This window comes from Leucoraja erinacea, chromosome 33 (genome assembly GCF_028641065.1).
Source record: "Leucoraja erinacea ecotype New England chromosome 33, Leri_hhj_1, whole genome shotgun sequence".
Lineage (NCBI taxonomy): Eukaryota > Metazoa > Chordata > Chondrichthyes > Rajiformes > Rajidae > Leucoraja > Leucoraja erinaceus.
The window spans coordinates 12788330-12815884 of record NC_073409.1 but is presented as its reverse complement, the minus strand read 5'-3'; the positions used below and the strand labels follow the sequence as shown (position 1 = coordinate 12815884).

The window sequence follows — 27555 nt, the reverse complement described above, 5'->3', positions numbered from 1 at the left end:
CCCGCTGTACAGGAATGCTGTTAAGGATCATGACATTCATTGTAAATGCTCCTCTTATATTTGACCTCCCAAAGTGCAACATCTCACACTTGCTCAGATTAAACTCCATCTGCCATTTCTCGGTTCATTACTATGCCTGATCTATAACCTGCTGTACACCTTGTTAGCCCTCCTCACAGCCAGTGACTCCAGCAATTTGTGTCATCTGCAACATGTTGGATGATACCCAAAGTAACGTAACTCACTCGATTTATCTCCACAAATGCTGACTGGCCTACAGAGCATTTTCTGCAGCGTCAGTTTTGTATCTTCAGATTAAACAGTTCAGCTACTACAGCTCTTGATTATTGGCTGGTGCAGAGTGTCCAAGCAAGAATTGGCCAAGTAAAACATGGCTAGAATTGTACATGGCATATGCTTTAAACTAGAACTTGATTCTACATCAGGAGCATTCACAATTGTTATTGACAGTCATTTCCATTCCTGAAAAAAATTATATCAACAGAGAAACTCTTTAAAACCTGCTACAGCTGCTAAATCTACTCCAAAACAAACACATTTTAATTTCATCACTTGGTTGAATTTTTTTCCCTGCCAATATATCAACGGAATCTGTCCTTTTTCAACATCCTAACTTTTTTACTCATGAAGGCAAGTACAATATATTCATTCAGACAGAAAATTACACCTCAGAATATTTATATCCAAACATCTGTTTGTAATTGCTGAAATAGCTCCCCCACACACATGGTTCTGGCTTCTTTCATTAGATTGCAACACACCATTTTATTAAAGGCCTTGTACAACTGCAATGCCCTCTAGTCGTTCAGTTTAAAATCATCCTGCTACAAAAATGTTACATTGTCACATGCTTCCTTTGAGGCCCAAAATACCACACAAATAAGTAAACTGGTTTCAAGGGGACATTATTTGTCAAATGTGATCGATACTTTTCATCAGGATCAGTTGCTCCAAGAAGATTTACACACCTCACACATGAAATACAAACAAAATAATAAAAAGTGCATCATTTAAGTTGTAAAGTTGTCCAAGAGCATTCTTGGGCATAATATCAATGTGGTTGGACCAGGACAAATTGGTGATGATATTAACACCTAGAAACCCTAAGGTCTCAACCATCTCCACTTCAGCACCATTGACACAGATTGGGGCATATATTCCTGAAGTCAATCACCAGCTCCTTCATTTTATTGACATTGATGGAGAGGCTTCACACCATGCTATCAAGCTCTTTATCTTCTTTCTGTACTAATTCACGTCATTGCTGGAGATCCAACCCACTATGGTGGTATCATCTGAAAACTTGTAAATGGAGTTTGAGCGGAATTTGGCTCTACAGCTTGTTATGTGTCATAGAGTAGAGGTCAGGCCAGAGATCACAGCCCGGTGGAGCACCCGTGTTATGGATCATCCTGGTGGAACATTATCCAGATACTCCAGGGATGAATGTTGCGCCAGGGTGATGTCATCAACCTGTGTAGCAGTAGATAAACCACAGTGGATCAAGGATGTCTGCGAGGTGCATGTGCTTGTCGACTAGCCATTCAAAGCACTTTGTGATGTCAAAGCCGTTGTTCGCTAGTCATTAAGACACGCCGCCTTGTTTTTTTTTTTTGCCATCTGGATAATAGTGTCATCTTAAAGCTGGTGGGAACCTCAGATTGGTGGGGGGGGGGGAAATGTTAAAGATTTCCACCCTCCGGTCAGTCGCTTTCCACAGAATCACTCTGGAGGGGCAATTTGACGGCTGTGGTGGTGACTGTGGTATCAGTGCACCCGAGGGCATTGGGGTAGATAATTTCATTCCACTGATCTTCTGTTCAAATGAGGAACAAATGCATTGAGCTTGTCATGGAGCAATATATTGTTGCCAGAAATTCTGGCAGACTTTGCAGCCCATTACAGCATGCAAACCTTGATGGATGACTTTGTGGTTAGTTTGGACACTAGATAAAACCACATTGATCAACACTGATGATGCAGAACAACTTAAAGCTTGAAACTGTATCAATTACATAGATGTATCCATCAAAAGGGAGTTCAATTTAATGTAGCTATCAATGTTTGATGTTCAAGTCTTTAGGAAGTACAACGTCCACAGCCCATGGCAAATGAATGCAGATGCTCCTCGACTTACGATGCTTCGACTTACGATGGTGCAAAAGCGATACACATTCAGTAGAAACCATAATTCGAATTTTGAATTTTTATCTTTTCCCCTGCTAGCGATATGTTGTACGATAATCTTGTGATGCTTTGCAACGGCAGCGAGCGCAGCTCCCAGTCAGCCACGAGATCACGAGTGTAAACAACCGATACAGTGTACTGTGTTGCCATCGCTTTTTAGATACAGTGCACTGTGTTTTGTGTTTTTCCATCCCATCATGTCTACAAAACACACATCTGTGTCTGCTTCTCGTGAGAGGAAGGCAATTACTCTTGAGATGAAACTCAAGATAATTGCCCAGCAAGAAGGCGGCAAGCCAGTAATGGCGAATTAGGACTTTCACAATCGACGATCTCGACCATCTTAAAGGATAAGAAGCGAATCAGTGATGCAGTGAAATCGTCAGCATCAGTTAAATCCACGGTCATCACGAAGAAAAGAGCTGGTCCGATTGATGATATGGAGAGATTACTTCTCACATGGATGGAAGACCGGATACAGACGCGCATACCACTCAGTCTACTGACGATCCAGGCTAAGGCAAGGAGTCTTCGATACGCTAAAAGAGCGTGCCGATGATCCTACATATATGCAAGTGTTTACAGCAAGTCATGGATGGTTGTAACGCTTCAAAAGGCATCACAATTTTCATAATGTGAAGGTCAGCAGTGAGGCAGTAAGTGCCGATACTGAAGGCGCCGAAACATTTAAGGAAGAGCTGCATAGGATAAATGTGGATGAGAAATATTTGCAAGAACAAATATTCAATGTCGATGAAACGGGCTTGTTCTCGAAGCATATGCCGGAGTGTACATATATTGATCAATTACGAAGGATTTGCAAAAACTGACAGGCAGATACTGGATGCTCTTGCCTGCTATAGGGAAATATATAATGAAAAGAAGAAACAAACTGTAGTCAAAACTTGATATCTTCCTGAAGAACACTGCCTCCTTAACAATCAACAAGTGTCAATGCCGCAGTGTCTTCTCCCACTATTCTCGAGCCTTATCAGAAAAGTAAGAAAGTTTGGTAGGTTAGACGTATTAAATGCATTTTCGACTTGCGATATTTTCAATTTACGACGGGTTCATCGGAATGTAACCCCATCGTAAATTGAGGAGTACCTGTAAACATGCGCAGTGCAATGTTTAAGGGGACTCCTTTTACACATTGCAATAGAAAAATCAACGTTTATAAAATGTGGATTTTAGTCTTAAAGGCCAAGTAAAGTAAATGACGACTTAAATGTCAAAGACTTCCAGGCTTTCTTATGGAAATTAGGAAAGCACATGTGTACAGAATTTGAAATTCTATGTTTACCGCTGTGCTACCATTAGCAGGCAGTCTTTCTACACAGAAATTGCCACTCTGGTCCTCCTGATGCTTGTACTTGGCTAAGCTGGTGCAGAGGTCAACCTAACCCTATCCAAGCGTCCAGTGGTATAATCTAAGGGGAAAACACAGCCACTTCAACAACTGGCAAAACTCCTCCTTCAGCTTTGCAGGTGATTTAGAACAATCAGTTTAAGATCGAGTCATCACAATAAAGTTTAAAATAATCAAATTAAACATTTAAAACTGAAACATTACGAAGAATACCCTAAAATATTTGTAAATACTAATAAGACAATGCAAGTAATGGAGTGGTTCTGCAAAGGAGGTATTGGTGGCTGGGCACATCCCAAGCAGAGGCTGCACAGCTTCTGCTCAGAAAATCACTCACCGTGGGATGTGTGCTGGCTGACTGGACTTCTAGCGGAATTCAACAGGGCATTTGAAGTTGTTTTTTTTTTTGTTTTTCTAAGATTTCCCTGTTTTCAGCACGGGTAATTCATCTGCTGAACCCAAAACAGGATGTTTAACACCTAAACTGATGCCTCCGAACTGTCAACTCTGTTCCTGTCACTGCAGTCAGCAGGAAGAGGTCTGCCCCGGAAACCTGGGACAATGGTGGATGCAACTGTGCAGGTGACTGAGAACACAGCAGAGCGGTAGACCTACCCAAATAACTGTTAATTTATCTTTTGATTCCTAATCTAAATCTCCAGTGGAACATAAATCCTAACTAAGGATCCAACAGGCAAATCTCAAGGGTAACAATACAAATCAGTACGATTTGTCTTCCCTACTGGACTTTGAGAAAACAGATAAGACTTTCCAAACAGTCAGTAAGTTCAGCACTTCGCTCTTTGACACTGTATGCAGGGAGCCCAGGAATTACTATAGTTTCTGGAGAGAAAGAATGGGTGACATTTTGGGTCAAGCTCCTTCTTCAGTCCGAGTTACTCCAGCATTTTGCGTCTACCTTCGATTTAAACCAGCATCTGCAGTTCTTTCCTACACATTACTATTGTTTCAATAGCTAAAGCAGAAAAACTGACTATAGTCAGTGAAGTCCATCCCCAAAGAAACCAAACAATAAGAAATTGGTGCATTGCTGCAGTAATAACAACTTTAACATCCTAATAAATCTGGTCAAGAAAGACAAAGAATAGAAAGCAATAGGAAATAGAGATTTACAGTCAAATCCCAAGGAAGTACTTATCAAAATGTCAGCTCTCATTTCAAGTGTGCAACTAAAACATCAATTGCATTGCAGATCAATAGTGTGTTAGGCAATCTGGTTGCAAGATGAATATATTTCCATCAGGAAAAGGAAAAATATTGACTCCATTTTATACCAAAATTCTATTCCAGACATCTTGACAAATGACAAAAATATCAGAATTGAGTATTATATTCAGTCAACTTAGTGTTAAAGTAAACATTTGAAACCATGGATTTTATTAGTAAGACGTAAATCACAATCCCAAGGTGGCAGTAGAGCAAAATAATTGCAAGAAAAGACTAGAGAACGTCTTTTCTTATTCCTGTGCCTCAAGATAACAAGATCATGTTATTTTGGTTTACATAAAATCAACCCAACATATTCCACTTTTAGATTTAAATAAAATGTAATAAAAGTACTCAAGTCAGGCAGCATCTGTGGTGAGAGAATGTTTTAATATTCCAAAACATGAACCGTTTTTCACACCAGATACTGTCCAACCTGCTGAGTACTTCCATGCCGACTACGGATCACCCATTCACATTAATTCTATTTTAACCCACTTTCGCATACACCTCTGACACATTGGACAAATATCTACAGACAGATGCCAATTTCTGATACACTGCTTGTGGAAGTTAACCATCAGACACAGTAAATCTCGATATTACGAGGTCGTTCAACTATTTTTAATCCTGGAGTTTATGTAATCTTATAAAATGCCAATGTTTTCTGAAAGAGATTGTAAAAATCACAGTCTAAGACCGAGCGCCAGACCTTCCCTTCCCAATACGAACGGACACAGCAGTCACAACTGGCGTTGCCTCCTAGCATCAGAGACCCAGGTTTGTCTTCTATAACCAAAATCTGTTAAAGAGGTAAATAATAACAAGAGTAGACTGTAATCATATCCACCACCTCTGCTGGTAGTACATTCTAGATATCAACCATTCCGTGTTAAAAAAAAATCTCCTAATTCTCACAAAGATGCACTCACAATCTGATACTCATACCTTGGAAAAAAGTGAACTTTGCATCCTATTCATGCCTCTCAATTTTTTATAGGCATAGAACAGTACAGCACAGGGGTAGGCCCTTCAGCTCACAATATCTGGGCTGAACACGTAATGTCCTCTGTTTGCTTGTGATCCATTTCTCTTCATATCCATGTATTGATCTAAATGTCTCTTAAACATCACTATTGTATTTCCTTCCACCACCCCTGGCACCTGTTCAAAGTGGTTTGTACTTCAATCACTATATATTTCCATTGGGGCACATCAGCCATCACTTCAAAAAAAATAAGCCCAGCCTATCTTCTATATTACTAAAAGTCTGATCTTGACCGCTTTTGGCCCACTGTGCTGCGATTCCCGAGAGAACGCGTCACCTACGGCCGTCAATTGTGGCCACCTCGATCAGAGCCCACGTCTCCTTCCTGTACCAGAGTATTGTTCCCATCGATGAAAAATCAGAGAGAAATTAATGTTTTTAAAAAATTCACCATTCTCTCTGCTGCCCCTGCTGGAGGGAGGGGGAGGGACTATAAAACCAGGAAGTGGTGTGCCGCTCACCTCGCCCCCCCCCCTCTCCTCTCCCCTCTCAGCACACCCCCTCTCCTCAGCACACCCTCTCTCTCCCCCCTTTAAGAGGGGGGGAGGGGGGTGGGAAGGAAAGATAGTTAGTGTGTGTGACGCTGCATGCCGCCTCCCCCCCCCACAACCGCACATTGGGGGAACAGACCCAACGGGTCTGCACTTGGTCTAGTTCATAACTAAAGTACTCTTAACTAAGTTATGTCATTCTAGATTTACCACATCCTGGTATATATCCTGCGCTCCCTCTCAAACACAATCACATGCTTCCTTGTGTGACTACCAGAACTGCACACAATATTCCAAATGTGGCCTAATCAATGTTTTGTAAAGTTGCAACACAAATATTATATTTAAGGCCCTAAATTAAATATACGATATGCGATTTCACCAGCCTTACCATATGCATTGTTACTTTAAGGAAACAAAGAGCCTGGATACTGGGACTCTGTTCATCCACAGCCGACCATTGTATATGTACTGAATGTACTATATAACTATCTATATAACTTTATAACACTATAACTCTATATAAATAAATAAACAGACATGTGTGTGTATATATCTAAAATATATTATATATCATATACTTATACACACCAACATGATCAAAGTTTTAATACGTGTAAAAAAAAACTGCATGGTAACAATAACATTTTTACATATTCCGGTTGACATTGTTCCCGTCCAGGATCACCTTATCTGAACATTTCACGCTTTATTTCTCGACTGATTACTGATTAAAGTTTAAAAACATCAAAAGACTTTGAAATTAAAACTACCAGCTTCAAATGATGACGTCACAATGGCTCAGCTAGCAGAGACCAGCCGGAATTAAGTCATCCTATATTTGACACGTTATTCGCGATTAAAGCTTTAAAAATGCCAACTTTCACAAGATTTTTTACATATTCCAATTCACATTTTCCCCTTCGAGGCAGAGATCACACGGAATATTTAATGCTTTATTTCTTGACTTATTACTGATTAAATTTAAAAAAATCAAGATAGCTTATATTTCAAACTGACCAGCTTCAAATGATGACGTCACAATGGCTCGTTTCAACACACAAGGCAAGTGCAATTGGATTTTTTTTTTTTTTTTTTTAAGATCACTGCTGAGGACGGCAAGGGGAGTGCTGGATTCTTATGTTCAGGAACGGCTTGAGTTGGAGCACCATGTCTCCCATGGAGGCTACGGGCAGGGGACAGGTGCGTTGGGGGATATATCTCTATCTTTTTATTCTATTATACTGAATATGTTCTAGCCCTTTCTCCAAATACACCACCTCATACTTGCTAAGATCCATCTGCCAATGTTCTACTCAACTGATACGTATCCTGCTGAAGCCTTAAACAACCACCCCCTCAATACCACCAATTTTCATGTCAAACGCAAACTTACTAATCATTCCTGTTACGTTCCCATCCAACTCCAACATATGTCACAAACAGAAAAGGTTCCAGTACTAATCAGTTAGACTTTTAATCAGAAAACCATCCTTCCTATTAGCTGGCTCACCTTGGACCCCATATGCCATAGCCTCCTTGATCAGTCTATCACGTGGAACATTGTCAACTGCCTTACTAAATTCCAAACATTACTGACCTGTCGTCATCAATCTTCAAAGTTACCACATATAACAATCAATCAAATTTATAGGACAGGATTTCCCCATCACAAAGACAAGCTATACTATCCTTAATCGGCCCACATTTCCCAAAAGAATCTCAGAATTTTGAGCTGAGTTTCAGTTGAGTTTAGTTTAGTTTATTGTCACGTGTACGAGGTACCGTGAAAAGCTTTTGTTGTGTGCTAGCCAGTCAGCAGAGAGGCAATACGATTACAATCAAGCCATCCACAGTGTACAGACATCTAGAGGGATTAATATTACATCTTAAAGAGAAAGTTTTCATTTTATTTTCCTCCAATTGCGCAGTGCTAGGACACATCTCAATAGATGTCTATTAGACATCCTCATCCATGTCTCCAGATGTTCAAAGATGAAGGGAATTCACAAAAGTTATCATAACCGGGTTGGGCCTTGTTCTCACATAAAATCTACATAAAAGGAACTGAAAATAAAACAGGATGCTGGCACACTTAAGGTTCTTAAAGCAGAACGCAGTTGATATTTGTATTATTTTTACCTCTGCTGTAATACAATGGTGTGTACTGTGATCAATAGTAACCAGTGCAATACACTTTCCATTCAAGTATCTACCTAGAGAGTTTAGGTAAATTAACCCAGTATTTGGTCTGTGATTTAAGCCAAGAAATCTTTTAACAAGGATTAAAATCGGAAAAGACAGGAATAACATCAAAGGCATGTTTCTTTCAATCAAATAGATATGGAAGTTGATGTGCTTATAAACAAAATAGTCACGGATTGTAAATCATAATCCGACTTGTTAATTTACACCCTCAACTTTGTTCAAGGATTGGAAAATACAGTGCCCTCCATAATGTTTGGGACAAAGACCCATCATTTACTTATTTGCTTCTGTGCTCCACAATTTGAGATTTGCAATAGAAAAAAATCTCACTAAAGTGCACATTGTCAGATGTTATTAAAGGCTATTTTATATCCAAATATATTTTAGTTTATGGTCATATACAGCAGTATACAATGGAATTCCTTCTTTGCACAGAGCTCAGAATAAATAGTATAATCAATTAGCATCAAAAGGAAACTAATATGCTACATTGACCAATTAGAAGCACTTTCAAATATGCACTGACACAGTATTTACTAAGCAATTCCATGCATATTTTGGATACAGACTTCTAAGACATGTGATATGTTTGAGCTAAATCAAACAATTGGAAATTGGTGATTTAAGAGATATCTTATCCTAAACTTAGTTCCACTATTAACTGTGCATGTATAATAGGAATATAACACACTATGGTCGACTATGATTAACTTACTTTATTGTCTGCAATATAGTCAATTTATAAAATTTAGTGCACAACTATTTTAGACATGGAAGTTTTGTTTTAACCCTTACAGAACACATCATATGACATAGCTTAAAGTTTTGACATGGTTAACAAACATAAATGCAGAGATTGCTCACTGCATAGTTCAACAAAGGACTTGAATGTAGATTCATGGCATGTTAATATTATTCATTTTGTTTCTCAGGCTCAATTTGTTTCTATGCAACTTCCTGTTAAGTTATGATAGTGTTAACAGCCACTGGGTAAGCAAACAAAATTATTCATGTGCAAGCTTCACAGCAATGCTGGCTAATAGGCTTTGAACCCTGAAATATGATTAAAGACACATTTGTTATTGCAATCGTGCAGCACTGTAATTTTGATTAGCTTTGCTCAAGGAAGAAAATGTCCTATGGCCATGGCACCACTACCAAATAAAAACACAACAAAGAGGTTAAAGTACTGCCCTGGCAATCTTGAATTATGTATCTCAGTAATTTGATAGCTGCAGTGGAATTCAGTTCCAAGGTAGTTAAATCTAATAAATTTCATATAGAAATTGAGTTAAAGGTATGACAATGTGCATTATGAGTGTAACATAATGCAATATTTTTTAAACTGCCAGCTTTGGTTTATACATTATGATCAGAACATAATGAACATGCTCTATTACCTTCTCCTCAATGCATTTTTTCATCAAAGTCTCTCTACTTTGCAGCTGATTACCCAAATTATGACATTCATCCTCCTTTTCATCAAGCCGTCTCCTATGAGTATCCACTTGGCCCATGAGCTCAGAGTTCCTCTTCTCTAGACGACTTTTAGCAGTATCTGTCTTTTTCACCTGGTGAAGAACAAAAAGCAGACGAATGAAGTGATGACTTGAACATTTTACAGGAACCCAAGAGATTCAGAATTAAGAGGAATGATTGAAATTAAAGTTTGATAATTTTATGCACAAATTACATACCACTCTACCACAGGGAGATAGCATGAGAAGGCGTGATTGAAATAAAAAGGGTTGGCTTGGTTTAAATGTCCTCTTAAGGTTTAATATGTTGTTTGTGGGAATTAACCAATTCCCTGCGGTCCATGAAGAATTAATTGAAAATTAATTCATAGAAATCACATCCTTGGACAAGATGGACAATGTAAACACTTCAAAGAAAATTAATGTAAACATCACAAATTATGTAGTTGATGCAATTTTCATTTTGTCCACATCCCCTTTATGAATCAGGCATCATGACATGGGCTCAAGCGATTCTGGCATTCCCAGAAATTAGACCACCTGAATTCTTAGCATTTTGTACCTAGATCAAATATAGTCAAGTACATTCAGTTTGTACAAATTCTCAGTGTTCAGATACTTTTGGATTGGCACCAAGTCTAATCCAATGTTTAAGACAACATTACTACCCAATACACCACCTCAGTGCAATAAGGGTCGGTCTGTGTCAAAAAAATGATCAATACCACAAGTTTCCAAGCAAATAAAAATTATTGAACTGAAGCTTCAGAGTTATGGGCAAAGCAAGACTCTCAGTGCAAAATATTTCCCCAGCCTTTCCTGTTCCTAGTATGAATGACATTACAAAGTCAGTGAATAGAGGCATCAGCTGCATTCATAACCCCAATAACCACAAAATAGATGCTAGAAGTCTGGAATAAAACATAAAAATGCTCGACAGGCAGCATATTTGGGGTGGTGATGGGGGAAGGAAATATGGCAAGAACATTGCTGATGCTATTATTTCACGTCGAAAATCTTTTATCAGAACTAATAAAAAATAAAGATAGTGTGTTTTAAGAAACATAGGGAGGGGAAACAAAAAGGAATGGCGTGTCAAAGGATAGATGGCAGGAGAGGTTAAATGACTGAAGGTAGCAGGTTGTAAATGCCAAATAATTGTCTGAAATTATCACGGTAACAGTTAATCTGCTAGAAATACTACATGAAATAAAAACACTGGAAATGCTGCTTAATTTGAATTTCAGTGGCAACTCTAGAAATCTGTAATGTAGTTCCACATGAGGAAATCCATTGTACTTCAAATGAAAGTCTAAATCACATTGAGTTGCACCTCCCACAGATGCATAGCTATAAGAGAACACTGAACGGAGGTAGTTTAGTTGGTAGAGAGAACTGTAGCACCAACGTTTTCTGGAGAAATCACAGTTACCTTGGAATACTGAAAGGGAGTAAAGTACATCAGATGGTTGCCACCGGCAACCACCCATTAAGCGAGACTGACGGGTTCAACAGCAAAAGCTAAAGACATCCTATCTAGTTCAGGGAGTAGGATGAAGGCACAAGAGCAAAAGTGCAGGAAGTGAAGCAAGAATAATCATGGGGCCTAAACTATTATGCTCGTTAAAACTAATGCAAAATGCATTGCTCATTGCAAGTAATAGTCACACATTCATGGTCAATAATCAGTTAATAGTCATCATCACCGTCACAAAGACTGCCCAGTGACTCCTGCTTATTTGCTCCATCATCTCCTCTCAGTTTACCATGTAATGTTCTCACAACTTTTAATGACTTCACTGCAGTATAGAGAAAATTCTAAAGCCTATACTTGCATATCCTAAAAATTGCTCCAAGTCCAGCTGTTGATTGTACAAAAGCAGTGTTTCTATTTTATGAAATGTTTGGATCATTTACAAAATTGGTAAAGAAACTGAATGTTCTTGGCAAAGCACACACCATAATGGTACCTGGAAATGCTTTGTCCAGATTGACAGAACATCGCATGTCCAAGGCAAAGAGGCTGTTTGGCCCGCTGTGTCTGGGTTATCAATACAATTTCATTACTTTCACTGTAGCCTGAAACTGTATTCACTTCAAAGAGTTTCAAACTGCAAGCGAAAAATCATTATTCAGAAATGGCTCAGAAAGAAAGTCAAGTGCAATCATGAAGCTTGCGAAATGTTATGGCTATTGCTGCAAAAATCATGGGTTCAACAATTTTTTCAGAATCGGTTTAAAATTCTTCTTTCTTACTCAAATGATCTTTCATAACCACTTCTACCACCCAAGGAAGAAGTGCTTCAAATGTGAAAAGCAATACGATATATTTGGTGAACAAAGAACTGTAGATGCTGGAAAAATCGAAGGTAGACAAAAATGTTGGAGAAACTCAGCGGGTGAAGCAGCATCTATGGAGGAAGGAATAGGTGACCTTTCGGGTCGAGACCCTTCAGACGCATATAAATTTGTGTAACTTCCATTTTCTTCACTGGCAACAACATGCAAACTTCCAAATAATTAAAAATGCTTCTTTTAGATTTATTTTGAAAGAAAAAGTAATAAATATTGACAACAGGATCCAAACATCTACACCGAACCCCAGATCATGCACTGTAGCAGTGGATTTTCAAGCAGTGTAGCAGTGGATTTTCAAGCAGTGTGGTTGCATATTACAAAAATGTGCACCATGAATAGTTTGCCAGGGATAACAATGTCAAAGCAAGCCGATAAGATGGCCAGCACTGACATAGAGAGCATCAGAATCTTTGTCTATCATTCCCAATCCTGTTATTTCACAGCGTATTCAAACAGTGATCAGTTTAGAGAAGTTATTGCTACCAATATTCATTCTTTGGTCACCTTGCTATTCACATTAAACTGGTATTTTCATTGTATTTTCAAGTTTTGTTACGGGTTCAACTATTGTTCCCTTAGCACCATCTAAAACACTGGAGTTTTATAACACTGGATATTTTATTAAATATAATAACTGTACTGATGTGTTCAGAAAAATCAGATTCCAACCAACAATCAAGGTATGCAAGACCCATGTACTAGGTACAACATTAATACAATTTGTATTTTTTTTTATTTTTTTAAATTGGAACTTCATTGTTGCATCACATATTATTAAATTAGTAACCACAGAATTGTTTGTAAAAACGAACCATCCTCTTGGACAACAGTTCCCAACCAGAGGTAAACTTGCGCCCAAGGGGTAGATTTTGCCTACCCAGGGGGTAAATTTGTTGATTCTGGATTTGTACATATTTTTTCTCATTCATTGACTGACTGTGTTTGGTTCTGGTATACCGGTATCTGTTCATCATTTGTTGTTCAGAAATAAGTGAAATAACATTGTTATGTGCTGTTGAAGTTGTCAGGGGTAAATGGGACGAAAAAGGTTGGGAACTCCTGCTCTAGGAATCTAGGTCACTGCATACCATCAAGCAGAAGAGTTCTTTTTTTTTTTAAATGGTGTTTCAGTGTGAAACAGAATGTACAATTCTGTTGAAGTGCATTCATTTAAGACTGCATGGTATAAACATTATTTGCTGTAATCAATTACTTCATTCTACTTCACAGATGTTCAGGGCAATTGGAAGTCAGACTTGGAGACAAGAGAAACAAGAGACTAGAATCTTGAGCACAAAAACAGTGCCTCAGGAACTCAGGCAGCATCTGTGAAGGGAAATGGACAGGCAACACTTTGGCACCTTTCTTCATAACCCTTGATGCCTTTAACTTTCAGAAGTCTTTCAAACTATGCTTTGAGTGCAATCAATCACCAAACTACCACAACCTGGGGGATAAAATTACAAAAAAGATTTGAATGAAATTAATTCTCGAGTCAAAATCTAGGGGTCATGGTGTTATAATAAAGGAAAGTATTGAAATTGGAATTCTTTAAGTCTGGGGAAACATCCTGCCCACATCTACTCTGTTCCTCCCCCTAAGAATTTTGTACATTTTGACAGAGTTACGTCGCATTCTTCTGAACTCTAGAAGAAAGAGGCCTAGGCCTCATCAGTCTCTCTTTATTCACTACAGGGAACCAAGACAAAAGCTCAGGTTTTCAAGTATATTTCTAGACAGAATCTGATGGAGCACATCCAATAACCTGTTGGCATGGACCCATGCTGTTAAGACTGCCTAGCATTTGGCACTAAATTAGCAAACTCATCCAGAAAACCTATATAACAAGTCTATAGTGTTTTAAGGGTGAATAGTCTGATCTTAGAGTGGTCACATATTACATGTAATAAGCCTTAACCCCAAGATCTGAACATGGAGTTTAAGTTGGCAGTAGACAATGAATTGAGTAATGTAGAAAAACTGAGGCCATAGCAAGATACTTGGAGAATCAGGTCAAAATGATTTAATGAAAGGAAAATATAGTTTGACAAATCTGTGTCTGTTAAAATATAACAAAAGTATTAGGTAATCAGCACCCAGTGGAAGCAGAGCAGTCCAATTTCCAGAGCAAGAGCGGAGCTGCTGGGTATCGATGAGACACAGTTAAGTGCCTCATCTTAAGAGAGACCCCACAGCTCCGCTCCTGCTTCTCCCTCCCCCACTCGTCACAACAGGTCCTAGTCCCTACCTTTCACCCTATCTGCTGTCGCATACAACACATAATCGGCATTTTCACAACTTCCAATGGGATCCCACCACTAGTCACATCTTCTCATATTCATCCCATTCCGCCTTCCACAGAGACCGTTCCCTCCGCAACTCCCTGGTTAACTCATCCCTTCCCACCCAAACCACCCACTCCCCAGGTACCTTCCCCTGCAACCGCAGAAGATGCAACACATGTCGCTATACCTCCTCCCTCGACTCTGTCCAGGGACCCCGACAGTCCTTTCAGGTTAGGCAGAGGTTCACTTGCACCTCCTTCAACCTCATCTACCTTGTTGTTCAAGGTACGGACTCATACATCGGTGAGACCAAACGTAGACTGGGCGATCGTTTCGCTGAACACCTTCGCTCAGTCCACCTGGACCTACCTGATCTCCCCAATGCCAAACACTTTAATTTCCCCTTCCCACACTGACCTTTCTGTCCTCGGCCTCCTCCATTGTCAGAGTGAGGCGAAACGCAAATTGGAGGAACAGCATCTCATATTTCGCATTGGCGGCTTACAACCCACCAGTGGTATGATTATTGATTTCTCTACCTTCCTTGCATTCCCTCTCTCTATCCCACCCCACCCAAGTTGTACCAGCTTCAAAGTCATCTTGTTGAGCTTAATGTTTAAGAAGGAACTGCAGATGCTGGAAAATCGAAGGTAGTAGAAAATATATCTTGTTGGTCTCCAATATGCTCACTTGTATGCATAGGTTGCACATAAGGCGGGCATGGGAAGGACCTCTAGAGCTGCCCACCTTTTATTAGAGTCATTCTGACAGAAAAAGTTTACAATGGGCAATGACTACAATGGTGCCAATACAAGTATAGTTAAGTAAAGAATTAAAACAATGAGGTGATTTTCATTGGAACAGAGTACAAGGCAATTTAATGGAGCTTGTTAAAATAATGAGCATTTGAATTATTCATTCCCATAACCAGTGAAGGTATCAGCAATTTAAACGAACTAAGAATAAGGAAAGAGTTGTTATAAACAATGGCATTCCAGTACGTAGCTGATTTAAAAGCATTACATCACCTGGGAAAATTAATTACAAACCTTTGGATTACACTAAAATACAGGGCTGTGGGGGAAGGGCAGTGGGATTAGTTTGACTTGCTCCTTTTCTATGAATGTTCAAGCGAGACCAATTTATGATGCAGGTTATTCTACCAACATTCATTCCTCTCAAAAGTCCATTACATATTCTGGAAGAGCAAGGTACAGAATAAGACACATTTTAAATTCCGAGTTTAAAAAAAAAGTTACTCCAAAAGACCAATACCCCCTTAGAATGCTGAAAAATTAAGCTCATAAAGAGGCCTTGAGAGTGTTGTCTTTGTTACAGTTAGCACAAGAGCAAATTAAAGGTACTAGTGCCCTCTTCACTGATTAATGCATGGCCTTCCCCATGGAATAATATTTGGCCTTCATATATTGCAAATATCCAACTCCATTCAAGTCCCAGGGTAACAACCACATTGGCCCTGGCAGCTAATACGTAGTCCATCATGTTCAACAGGAAAAAAAGTTACCAAATTGGGACCTCGCATTCAGGAATAAAAAGTTTCTACAGTTCAATTACTGAGTCTTAAGTAGATAAACTATACGTAAAGGAAAATATCAGTCTGAGTGTGAACATGCACACCCATATCATCTAGCAATAATCCCAGGCAGATATATTATTGGCCCAGTCCCAGATATGGGATTGTCAGTGAATGATTAACTCTCGGAAATTATAATCTATACAAAGTCCAATATAGAATATAAATGGTGCTATATTTCTATTTTGCACACTTAGAATCAAATATTAAAAAAAACAAATGAGTAATTCATTAAAGTCAGGAACTCAAGCAAGAGAAAATTCCATGTGGAAAAAAAATATTTCTACCAGGTCAATTACAAATAAATGACAAGGGAATAGTCTGTCCCTTGACCTCCAAATACAGTGAATGAAAAGGCAACAAGAGATGAGGAATTCGTTTTTAATCCCCTAAAGTTTGCGACTACTGTGGGTGACCCTCCATTGCACTCTCAGAAATCAAGCATATGTTCCCTTCAATTTTTGTTCAATCTAAGTCAAGACAAGGAAGGTTTTGTTAGTCAAAAAACAATAAACAATAGACACCCAGCTTCGTTTCATCTGCAAATTTGCTAATGTTTCTTTGAATCCCTTCATCTAAATCATTGATGTATATTGTAAATAGCTGTGGTCCCAGCACCGAGCCTTGTGATATCTCACTAGTCACTGCCTGCCATTCTGAAAGGGACCAGTTAATCCCTACTCTTTGTTTCCTGTCTGCCAACCAATTTTCTATCCATGTCAGCACTCTACCCCCAATACCATGTGCCCTCATTTTGCCCACTAATCTCCTATGTGGGACCTTATCAAATGCTTTCTGAAAGTCCAGGTACACTACATCCACCGGCTCTCCCTTATCCATTTTCCTAGTTTACATCCTCAAAAAAATCCAGAAGATTAGTCAAGCATGATTTACCCTTCATAAATCCATGCTGACTCGGCCCGATCCTGTTACTGCTATCCAAATGTGCCGCTATTTCATCTTTTATAATTTTATAATTTCATCTTTTATAATTGACAAAAGGCTGGAGGAACTCAGTGGGTCAGGCAGCATTTGTGGAGAGAATGGGCAGACAACATTTTGGGTCAAGATCCTTCTGCTTGGAGAAGGGGTGATAAAGCTGAAGGTAGACAAAAATGCTGGAGAAACTCAGCGGGTGAGGCAGCATCTATAGAGCGAAGGAATAGGTGATGTTTCGGGTCGAGACCCTTCTTCAGACTGATGAAGGGGTGGGGGGTGGGAAGAAGAAAGGAAGAGGCAGAGACAGTAGGTTGTAGGAGAGCTGGGAAGGGGAGGGGAAGGAGGGAGAAAGCAAGGACTACCTGAAATTGGAGAAGTCAATGTTCATACCACTGGGGTGTAAACCAAGCAAACTATGAGGTGCTCCTCCTCCAATTTGCAGTGGGACTCACTCTGGCCATGGAGGAGGCCCAGGACAGAAAGGTCGGATACAGAATGGGAGGAGGAGTAGAAGTGCTGAGCCACTGGGAGATTGGGTTGGTTAAGGCAAACTGTGCAGAGGTGTTGGGCGAAGCAATCGCCAAGCCTGCGCTTGGTCTCACCGATGAAGAGTAGTTGACACCTAGAGCAGCGGATGCAATAGATGAGGTGCAGGTGAATCTCTGCCTCGCCTGGAAAGACTGCTTGGATGGAGTCGAGGGGGGAAGGTAAAGCAGCAAGTGCAGCATTTCCTGTGGTTGCAAGGGAAAGTACCAGGAGAGGGGGTAGTTTGTGTGGAAAGGGATGAATTGACCAGGGAGTTATGGAGGGGGCGATCTCTGCGGAAAGCCGAAAGGGGAGGAGATGGGAAGATGTGGCCAGTGGCGGGGTCCCATTGGAGATGGCGAAAATGTCAGAGGATTATCTGTTGTACGTGACAGCTGGTTGGGTGGAAGGCGATCACAAGGGGGGGATGTTTTACGAGTCCTTGTTACCAGTGGGGGGGGGGGGGGGGGGGGGGGAAAGAAGGGGACTGAGAACGGAGCTACGGGATGTAGATGAGACCCTGGTGAATGTCTCATCAATAGGCGAAGAGGGGAACCTCCGTCCCCTAAAGAATGAGGACATCTCCATTGCCCTGGTTTGGAACACCTCATCCTGGATGCAATTGCAGGCGCAGACGGAGGAATTGGGACTAGGGGATAGAGTCCTCACCGGAAACAGGGTGGGAAGAAGTGTAGTCCAGATAACCATGGGAGTCAGTGGGTTTGTACTAGAAAAAGCTGTAGTAGATAAAGCTGGAAGAGGTCGAGGTGGGGCAAATCCTGACCAGTGATATGTGAATACATATGGGGGGGAGGGGGGGGGGGGGGGGGGGGGGTGTGATTGGCAAATAGGTGAAGATAATTTACAAAGGCTGGAGGTGAAAAGACCAGGGTTGAGTGGAAGAGGGTGGCGGGTACAGAGATTGGATAAAAGCGAAATATGGGACTCGGGTTAGGAGGTGAATGTATGGAGGAGTGGAACAGAGCAAGGTGACTTGGGTGTGCGAGAAATGTGTGCACGAGAGGAGAGGTAAGGGGAGTATTCTTTGAAATTGGAGAATTCAATGTTTATGCCATTGGGTTGTAAGCCATCCAAGGGGAATGCAAGGTGCTGCTCCTCTGGTTTGCATGTGACCTCACGCCAGCGAAGGAGATAAAAATAAGCAGCGCAAGGGTGGAGAACCAGAGAGTTGGAGGCTGTGAGGGGAGATAAGATCTGGAGGTGGTGACCCAGTATTCGTCAGCGAGGTCATGGTCAAGCGGTGGGCATGAGGAAGTGTCCGAGAACTGACACCTAACCTCAGCATGGAGGGGGTCATTTTGTCAGACTACAAAAGCCATTCCCTTTTTTGTTCATGCTCAAAATCACCATCTTCACCTTTAACATAAAATGTTTCTCATCACTTTAAAATGTATTTTTTATATTTACAATTTCAAAAGAGCAGACTAAACTAATGATCATTTGAATAAACCCAAAATGCACAGGTGTTATTTCCATAATCAACTGACAAGCACAAAATGATCCAACTACTTATTGCCACTTCCTGAACTATACTTCCTAAATAAATGAAAACACTTAACTGATAAGAGAAATGCATCAAATATTCCCCAAACTTCCTTTAATTGCTTTGAATCATTTATGCAATTGAATATAACCAAGTTATTAAAAAAATTAAATTTCTTTATCACTGACATTCTTGGCATAGAGGATTTGTTTAGAATGCAACATCTCTGCGAAACTAGTTCGAATTACCTGCCTACAACCCTTATTTAGCGTCAGGTCATTTATTGGTTTACAGTAAAATATGGGAATAGGCAGGAAAATTATGTTAAGATAGAAGCTGTCATCATGTGGAATGGCAGAGCAGGTTTGAGAGGATGAATGGCCTACTCTTGCTCCTATTTCATAATATGTTCAGGTTTATTGTGTTATCAAGCTACTCCAACAAATCAAAATTGTCATTGATCAGACATCAGGCAGAAGTGAACTATTGATGTAATGTTATACACTGCTGGGTATAAATAGGTGTGTACTCTTTGCATTTATTTTATAACCTTTATATCACCTGCAGCTGGTGCTGACACGTTACAATCTTTGACTGTTCATTTTATGGTAGCAGAGCACAGGAAGAAATTCAGTTTGTGGAACAAGGAAATATACAAATCATTTGGTATTTAGATGCGGCAACTACATTTTCCAACAGGTGGATTACCTTTCATAAAGCCTATCCTAAAGTTATATTTTCTTTGCTTTCTCATCTATTTCTCTCATGATTTTGTATACCTCTATAAGATCTCCCCTCATCCTCCTGCGCTCCATGGAATAGAGACCCAGCCTATTCAACCTCTCCCTATAGCTCACACCCTCTAGTCCTGGCAACATCCTCATAAATCTTTTCTGAACCTTTTCAAGCTTGACAATATCTTTCCTATAACATGGTGCCCAGAACTGAACACAATATTCTAAATACAGTCTCACCAATGTCTTATACAACTGCAACACGACCTTCCAACTTCTATACTCAATATTCTGACTGATGATGGCCAAAGAGCCATAAGCCTTTTTGACCACCTTATCTACCTGCAACTCGACCTTCAAGGAACCATGCACCTGTGCCTAGATCCCTCTGCTCTGCAACACTACCCAGAAGCCTACCATTTACTGTGTAGGTCATGCCCTTATTCGACATTCCAAAGTGCAACACCTCACACTTCTCTGTATTAAACTCCATCAACCATTACTCTGCCCACCTGGCCAATCAATCCAAGTCCTGCCCCAATTGTTCACAACCATCTTCACTATCTGGAAAACCACTAACTTTTGTATCATCAGCAAACTTGCTAATCTTGCCCTGTATGTTCTCATCCAAATCATTGATGTAGATGACAAACAGTAATGGGCCTAGCACCAAACCCTGAGGCACACTAGTCACAGGCATCCAGTCTGCGAAGCAACCTTCCACCATTACCCTCTGCTTCTTTCCATGGAGCCAATTTTCTATTCAATCAGTTATCTCTTCTTGGATGCCATGCGATCTAACCTTCCAGAGCAGCCTACCATGCAGAACCTTGCCGAACACCTTACTGAAGTCCATATGCACAACATCTACAGCTCTGCCCTCAACCTTTTGTGGTCACTTCTTAAAAAAAAAATCAATCAGATTTGTGAGACACGACCTCCCACGTATAAAACCATGCCGACTCTCCCTAGTCAGCCCTTGCCCATCCAAATGCCTGTAAATCCTATCCCTCAGAATACTCTCCAGTAACTTACCAACTACCGATGTTAAGCTCACCGGCCTACAGTTCCCAGCATTTTCCCTGCAGCCCTTATTGAAAAGAGGTACAACATTTGCCACCCTTCAGCCTTCCGGCATCTCTCCTGTATTTAAGGACGACTCGTAACTTTCAACCAGGGCTCCCACAATGTCCTCTCTAGTTTCCCACAATGTCCGTGGATATATCAGAACAGGCCCTGGAGATTTGTCTACCTTCAAACATGACAGTAGCTTCAGTACTTTTTCGGCAGTAACCCCGACTGCTCTCAAGACACTACCAGTGACAGCTCCAATTTCCTCCATCCTATGATCTTTCTCCTCGGTAAATACAGAGGATAAATACACATTTAGGACCTTGCCCATCGCTTGTGGCTCCAGACAGAGGTGACCGCTTTGATTCCTGAGATGTCCCACTCTCTCTCTAGTTACCCTTATGTACATATAAAATATTTTGGGATTGTCCTTAATACTACCTGCCAGAGATATCTCCTGGGCCCCTTTTGCCCTTCTGATTTCCTTTTTTAGTTTATTCCTTATTTCCCAAAACTCCTATAGGGATGCACTTGATCCCAGCTGCCTATACCCGTCACATGCATCCTTCTTGTTTTTGACTAACGTCTTAAGCTCCCTTACGTTTGCCTGTTTTGCCCGTCACTCTAAAGAGGATGTACACATCTTGAGCTCTCTTCAGTACACTTTTAAAAACATTCCACTTGGTCAATGTTCCTTTCCCCTCTAATAACATACTCCAGTCAACTTGAGGAGACCTTCTCTCATACCCTCAAAGTTGGCCTTACCCCACCCAGTTGAGCATTTCAACACGTGGATCCTCTGTCCCTATCCATAACCATCTTAAACCTAATTAAACTGGTCCACTGGTCCCAAAAGGCACCTCCACACACACTTCATTAACTTGCCCTTCCCAATTTCTCAATACAGTACTAGATCCAGCGCTGGCCTCACATGTGGGGGCCTCCACATACTGCTTAAAACTCTCCTGAACACTTGAGGAATTCCGCTCCATCAGAGCCCCTCGTGCTATGATTTTCCCAATCTATATTGGGAAAGTTATAAACCACTATTTGACCTGCAGCCGTCTGCAATCTCCCGGTGCATTGGTTCTTCAACTCCCGTTGACTATTCGGGGATCTGTAGTACACCCCCAACAAGGTGATCATCCCCTTCTTGTTCCTCAGTTCCACCCATATAGCCTCACTAGACGAAGCATCCGTAATGTCACCTCTGAACACAGCCGTTTGCACATTCTCCCCATGACCACGTAGGTTTTCTCTGAGATCTTCCGTTTCCTCCCACACTCCAAAGACGCACAGGTTCGTAGGTTAATTGGCTTGGTATAAATGTAAATTGGCCCTAGTGTGTGCAGATAGTGTTAATGTGCAGGGATTGCTGGTCAATGCAGACTCGGTGGGCCGAAGGGTCTATTTCTGCGCTGTATCTCTAAACTTCTAGCCTCTCACTTGCCTCTGTCCTGCACAAGATCCCACCCCATCAATCTAGTTTAAACCCATCCGTGTAACATTCTATTTGTAGTGGTTTTTCCAAGGACAGATAACAAGATAATGCCGTCTCTGATGATTTCCCTTCATTCACACAATCATTCTATTCCTATGGGCATCACCACCTTCCCACACTCAAAATTTCAGAGTCCTTTCCCATTTCAAATACCAATAGCAGAGACATTATCCATAGAGTTATTAATTCTACAAATGAATGTGTGTGTCACCACCCATGCCTTCAAACACCAACAAACTAAATTAATGTCATTGCCTCCAATTAGACACATTTGGGTCAAAGATCAGCACATGGATATGCTCGGAACAGAGGGACATGAATCATACGTAGGTTGATAAGATTAGTTTATCTTGGTATCATGGTCTGTACAAACATTGTGGTCTGAAGGGCCAGTTCTTCTACTGTACATTTCTATGTTTTACAAAAAACCTGCTGTGCTTTCAGTGCATGTAAAAGTATGAGCACCAAACATTTCCTGTAATAATTTGAGTAAAATTAATCATAAATATACAAAGTAAAGCCACAGGTGAGTGCATTTCATGTGGGAGACACAGTAAGCCAGTTCCAACGTGCCTTCTTTCAACCCTGGGTTTACAGGTTCAATTCCGTTGGTCTCAGAAGATGGACACAAAATGCTGGAGTAACTCAACAGGTCAGGCAGCATCGCTGGAGAAAAGGAATTTGTGATGTTTCGGGTCAAGACCCTTCATCAGACAGATGATCTCAGATTGGTTCATAAATGGGTGTACACCTATAGTTTGTACCCGTATGCCTAAGCCTATATAGATTTGGGCACGGCTAACACTCACCCGCCCCTTGCATTTGATGAATGGGTCCAAACCAATATTAGGGTATTTGTGGGTTAAGCTAACTAGGTGCATGCATGACAAACGATGTGTATGATTGTACATGCTTCCTGTCACCACTTTACCCACCTTGTCTGGGTGTCTCACACCAATGTACCCATCATGTTCATAGTTCTAGCAGAATTAGGCCATTCAGCCCATCAAATGTACTCCGCAATTTAATCGTGGCTGATCTATCCGTCCCTCTTAACCCTATCAGGTTCTCCCCATAACCCCAGACTCACTAATCAAGTTTGAGTGTCTCACTCACCCACTCTACCCACCCACCGGTAAGAGGATGGTGTGCATGTACAGGATCCTCATAGGAATCACACGGGCTACAGGTGTAAAGGCGCGCGGTCAGCACCCCAGGTGTGAGGGGGTGGTCTCCGGGTGTAGGTGTCCGCCACCTCTCCTCCTGGGTGTCGGCTGGGCTGTGACAGAGCTTGTGCCTGTGCAAGTGCTCCAGCTTTTGGGGGAGTGCAGAGCATCCGAATCAGCACCAAGATGTGTGGACGGTGGAGAGGGTGAAGCATCAGCCCCCGGTCGTGAGCAAGTCTCTGGGCGAGTGTCTGTAACCGGTCGCACCCCCTGCCCGAGCACCGGCCTACCTGCACCTGGAGCTCGGCCAGTTCGAGCTGCAACCTGCCGTTCCGCGTCGACACCATCCAGTAGTTGAAGGCCACGACGGCTGCCAGCACCAGGAGGCCGAGAAGCAGCAGCGAGGGCAGGCGGCCTGCACGCCGGCTGTTGCCGAACATCCTCGGGCCGGGAGCAGGAGCGACTCCTGCGGTACAAGCGAGGCCCGGGCAATAGACAAGGCCCGAAACTCCGGGCGGAAGGCGACCGAATGAAAGGCTGGAAGAGTAGCGGTGCGGAGCCTGGGCACCGGCTGCCCTCGGGCGAGGCCAACCCGGCACTCGATTACCTCATCCCGCCGGCACCCAGTTTAACCATGACGGGTGGGCCGCAGGCCGAGACCGCTCGCTCATCGCGCCCCTGCCTTCACAATATCCTTATCGCCTGACTTTTTAAACTGAGAATCGACCTTCATATAAATGATAGCGGCGTTGCCAACACGACGCCCACCTCCTGACCGACTGCCCGCCCCCTTCTGACAGCCCTTTATAAATGCAGCGCCACCTAGCCTGCTGGCTCCCGGCATTGTGACGCTTTGGACGCTCATTGGATGATAATGAAAGAAGGCGGGCTTCAGGTGCCAATTCGACCATTCAAATTCCCGCTTAGCCGCATTCTCCCTCTTCATTGGTTCCATGCCGCTCTGATGGACGTGCGGGGTGGGCGGGCGCTATGCGGCAGCAAGTTAGTTGGACCGTGCAAACAATGAGTTGCTGCTTCCGCATTCGTTGAACTTCTTCTTTCGTGTGGCGTGCACAGCCTAAAGTTGACCTTCTTCTTCTTCTATATAGTGTTTTTTGGCGGTTGGCAAAAACCTAAAGTTGTTGGGCAACTTGTTCTATTTGATCTTCCGTTTGTGCACGTCGAGTTGATTGCATTAGTCGAAACAGGGCGGACCACGTGAAGGTTGCAATCTTCCACCCCATTCATTGAACTTGGGGAAATGAATTGGTGTGATGGAGGATAAAGTATCAACAACAACATTGATATTTACCTTCCGTAAATGAATACATTTCTACCACCTGCTTCCCCCTTGACTTGCATTTTACAATGTTCTCTTTGTAAACAATATTACATTGTTAGGAAAACACACACAAAGTGCTGGAGGAATTCTGGCGTGCTGGCGGGTCAGGTGGCTTCTGCCGAGGGAATGGACAGGCGGCATCTCGGGTCGGGACCTTTCTTCAGGCTGCCCGTTTTAAAAGATATTGAGTCTTGGACGAACAATTAGCTACTTCCCATTTCATTTATTTCCAGTTCCATGATATTATTTATTTAATCTTGATGTGTTTCTGTTAATTTACAAAATGTGATTGTCACTGGTATAGACTGTATTCATTACCCCTTTTCTAATTGCCCTTGAGAAGACAGAGTGAACTACATTCTCGAACCGCAGGTGCTCCCAGTGTACAATTGGGGAGGGAATTCCGGGGTTTATGATGATTAATAAATAGAGATATATTATCAAATCAGGATGATCTGTGTCTTGGAATCAGGTGACATCACCCAGTGAGCCCCAGGAAAATAACCTGCCATCCATCCCCAATCAGGCCTATGTGTGACTCCAATGTTATCAATCGGGTGATGCATTTGTCTCTTCAATGCTGGTACAGTAAGAAATAGATCAACCTAATGCTTCGATATGTATTCTGAATCTATCCCATTTAGCTAATTGAGAAATAAGGACCTGCAAATGCTGGTTAACATCCCAGGTCAAAGACATTTCATCAGACCTGAAGAGTCTTCAGTCTGCAATATTGGCTCTGCATTACTTAATTCTTACTGTGTTTTGACATAATGGCCCTGATCGACCTAGACCGAGCACTTGCTATACCATTTTAGAGAGAAATTCAGATTCTAATACACTGCTGCATATCTGGAGTTGCACGTAGGCATATATTTCCTTCTCTAAAGCACATTAATGAATGAACCAAGTGTATTTTCACTACATTCATTAGTTTCAATATCAGCATTACAATAAGAATAGTTTTTTATTCTAACTTTTTTAAACTAATTTAAATACATTTAACTTCAGCTGTTTTGGAACATTTTAATTAATATAAAAAATTCACTCTTGTATGTATTCTTGTTAAAGTTCATTAGGAAATCAAGAAGGGTTTCGGCCCGAAACGTTGCCTATCTCCTTCGCTCCATAGATGCTGCTGCACCCGCTGAGTTTCTCCAGCATTTTTGTGTACCTCCAAGAGCCAAGTGTATTATTGCCATATGTCCCGAAATGAAGCAATTAAATTCTTACTTGAAATAGTGCAAGTGCAACAGTGCAAGTGCAAGTGCAACAGATTTGCAAACATTGTACTCTGTATACATCATAATAAACAAAAAACGTTCAGTGTGTAAATACATAAAAAAACAAACAGTAATGCCCCCAAGTCTATGTCGTTCAGTGCTGTGGGTCTCTGACAATGCTGGCTGTCTTTTTGAGGCGGCAACTATCAAAGATCCCTTCGATGTTAGATGTGGCCCTTGTGGCTAAGGGGATCAGGGGGTATGGAGAGAAGGCAGGTACGGGATACTGAGTTGGATGATCAGCCATGATCATATTGAATGGCGGTGCAGGCTCGAAGGGCCGAATGGCCTACTCCTGCACCTAATTTCTATGTTTCTATGTTTCTATGATGGTGGGAGGTCAGTACCCATGATGGACTGGGCAGTGTTCAGCACTTCTTCACCTTTCTTCTGTAAAAATATCTTCACCTTTCCACTGAATGAAACAGTCGCCTTAAGAATGGGTTCAAATTAAAGATTTTCTCAGCAGCTGGGCATCTTTAACTTTGAATTTCATGACTTCAATAAATGTAGTCCAGTCGGGTTTGTTGTCATATGCTCAAATACGATGAGGTACAGGTGCAATGAAAATGTTGCCTCTGCAGCAACATGACAGATACATAGATTCAGAGAGCACACAAAAATGTGAATTATACATAAATTACACATGTTCTACAATTTGTGTAAAGAAAAGGTCTGTGTAAAAACAAGATTTTCGTGCAAAGCACAATTAGTAAACATGTAAGGGAGTGCAGATTCACTAATTTGGGTCCATGTGACAATAATACATCAATCTCAATATTGAATGTGGATTACAAGATTCTTTCCAAGTCCCTGTGTACGTTTATCATGAAGGAGTGAAAAGGAATGCAATGATCTTTGTCCCAAGCAGCTTTGTAATGCAGTACTCAGATCAGTTTTACATGTTTTGCCTTTTGCACAGAAACATAGTGAGACAAATATTGAATGCTGCAAGAAAATCATCAACTCAGTGAAAGATGAACTTTGGCCTGCTCGTAACATATTTGTCTCCAAAGCAAAGAAATGTCCACAACTGATTGCACATTTTATAGTGCGGAAGTGTGTTCTGAGGAATGCACTGAAGCCTGATGAAGCAACAATCTAGGGTCATGCGTCACTGGACATGGCAGGCCTGAGTCCCAGGTACAGCTTCTCAAATGCTTCAAGGATGCATCATTCAACAGTGAAACATTGGAAATGATGACATTTTTATTAAGGAAATGT

The 27555-nt window shown here is 41.3% G+C and overlaps 1 protein-coding gene across 8 annotated transcripts in view; it reads right to left on the bottom strand.

Moving 5' to 3' along the window:
• The window catches only part of golm2 (golgi membrane protein 2), a 65395-nt gene extending 40910 nt beyond the window's left edge, over nucleotides 1-24485 (bottom strand). For 7 of the 8 annotated variants that reach the window (XM_055661375.1, XM_055661374.1, XM_055661373.1 and 4 more), the window contains exons 1-2: nucleotides 23997-24485; nucleotides 9952-10122 (exon numbers count right to left, since the gene is read on the bottom strand). In XM_055661375.1, the coding sequence (XP_055517350.1) occupies nucleotides 9952-10122; nucleotides 23997-24146 (321 nt within the window). In that variant the 5' untranslated portion in view covers nucleotides 24147-24485. The remainder of the gene's footprint in view (nucleotides 1-9951; nucleotides 10123-23996) is intronic. The other variant, XM_055661380.1, reaches the window with a different exon arrangement.
• Between the last annotated feature and the right edge of the window lie 3070 nt (nucleotides 24486-27555).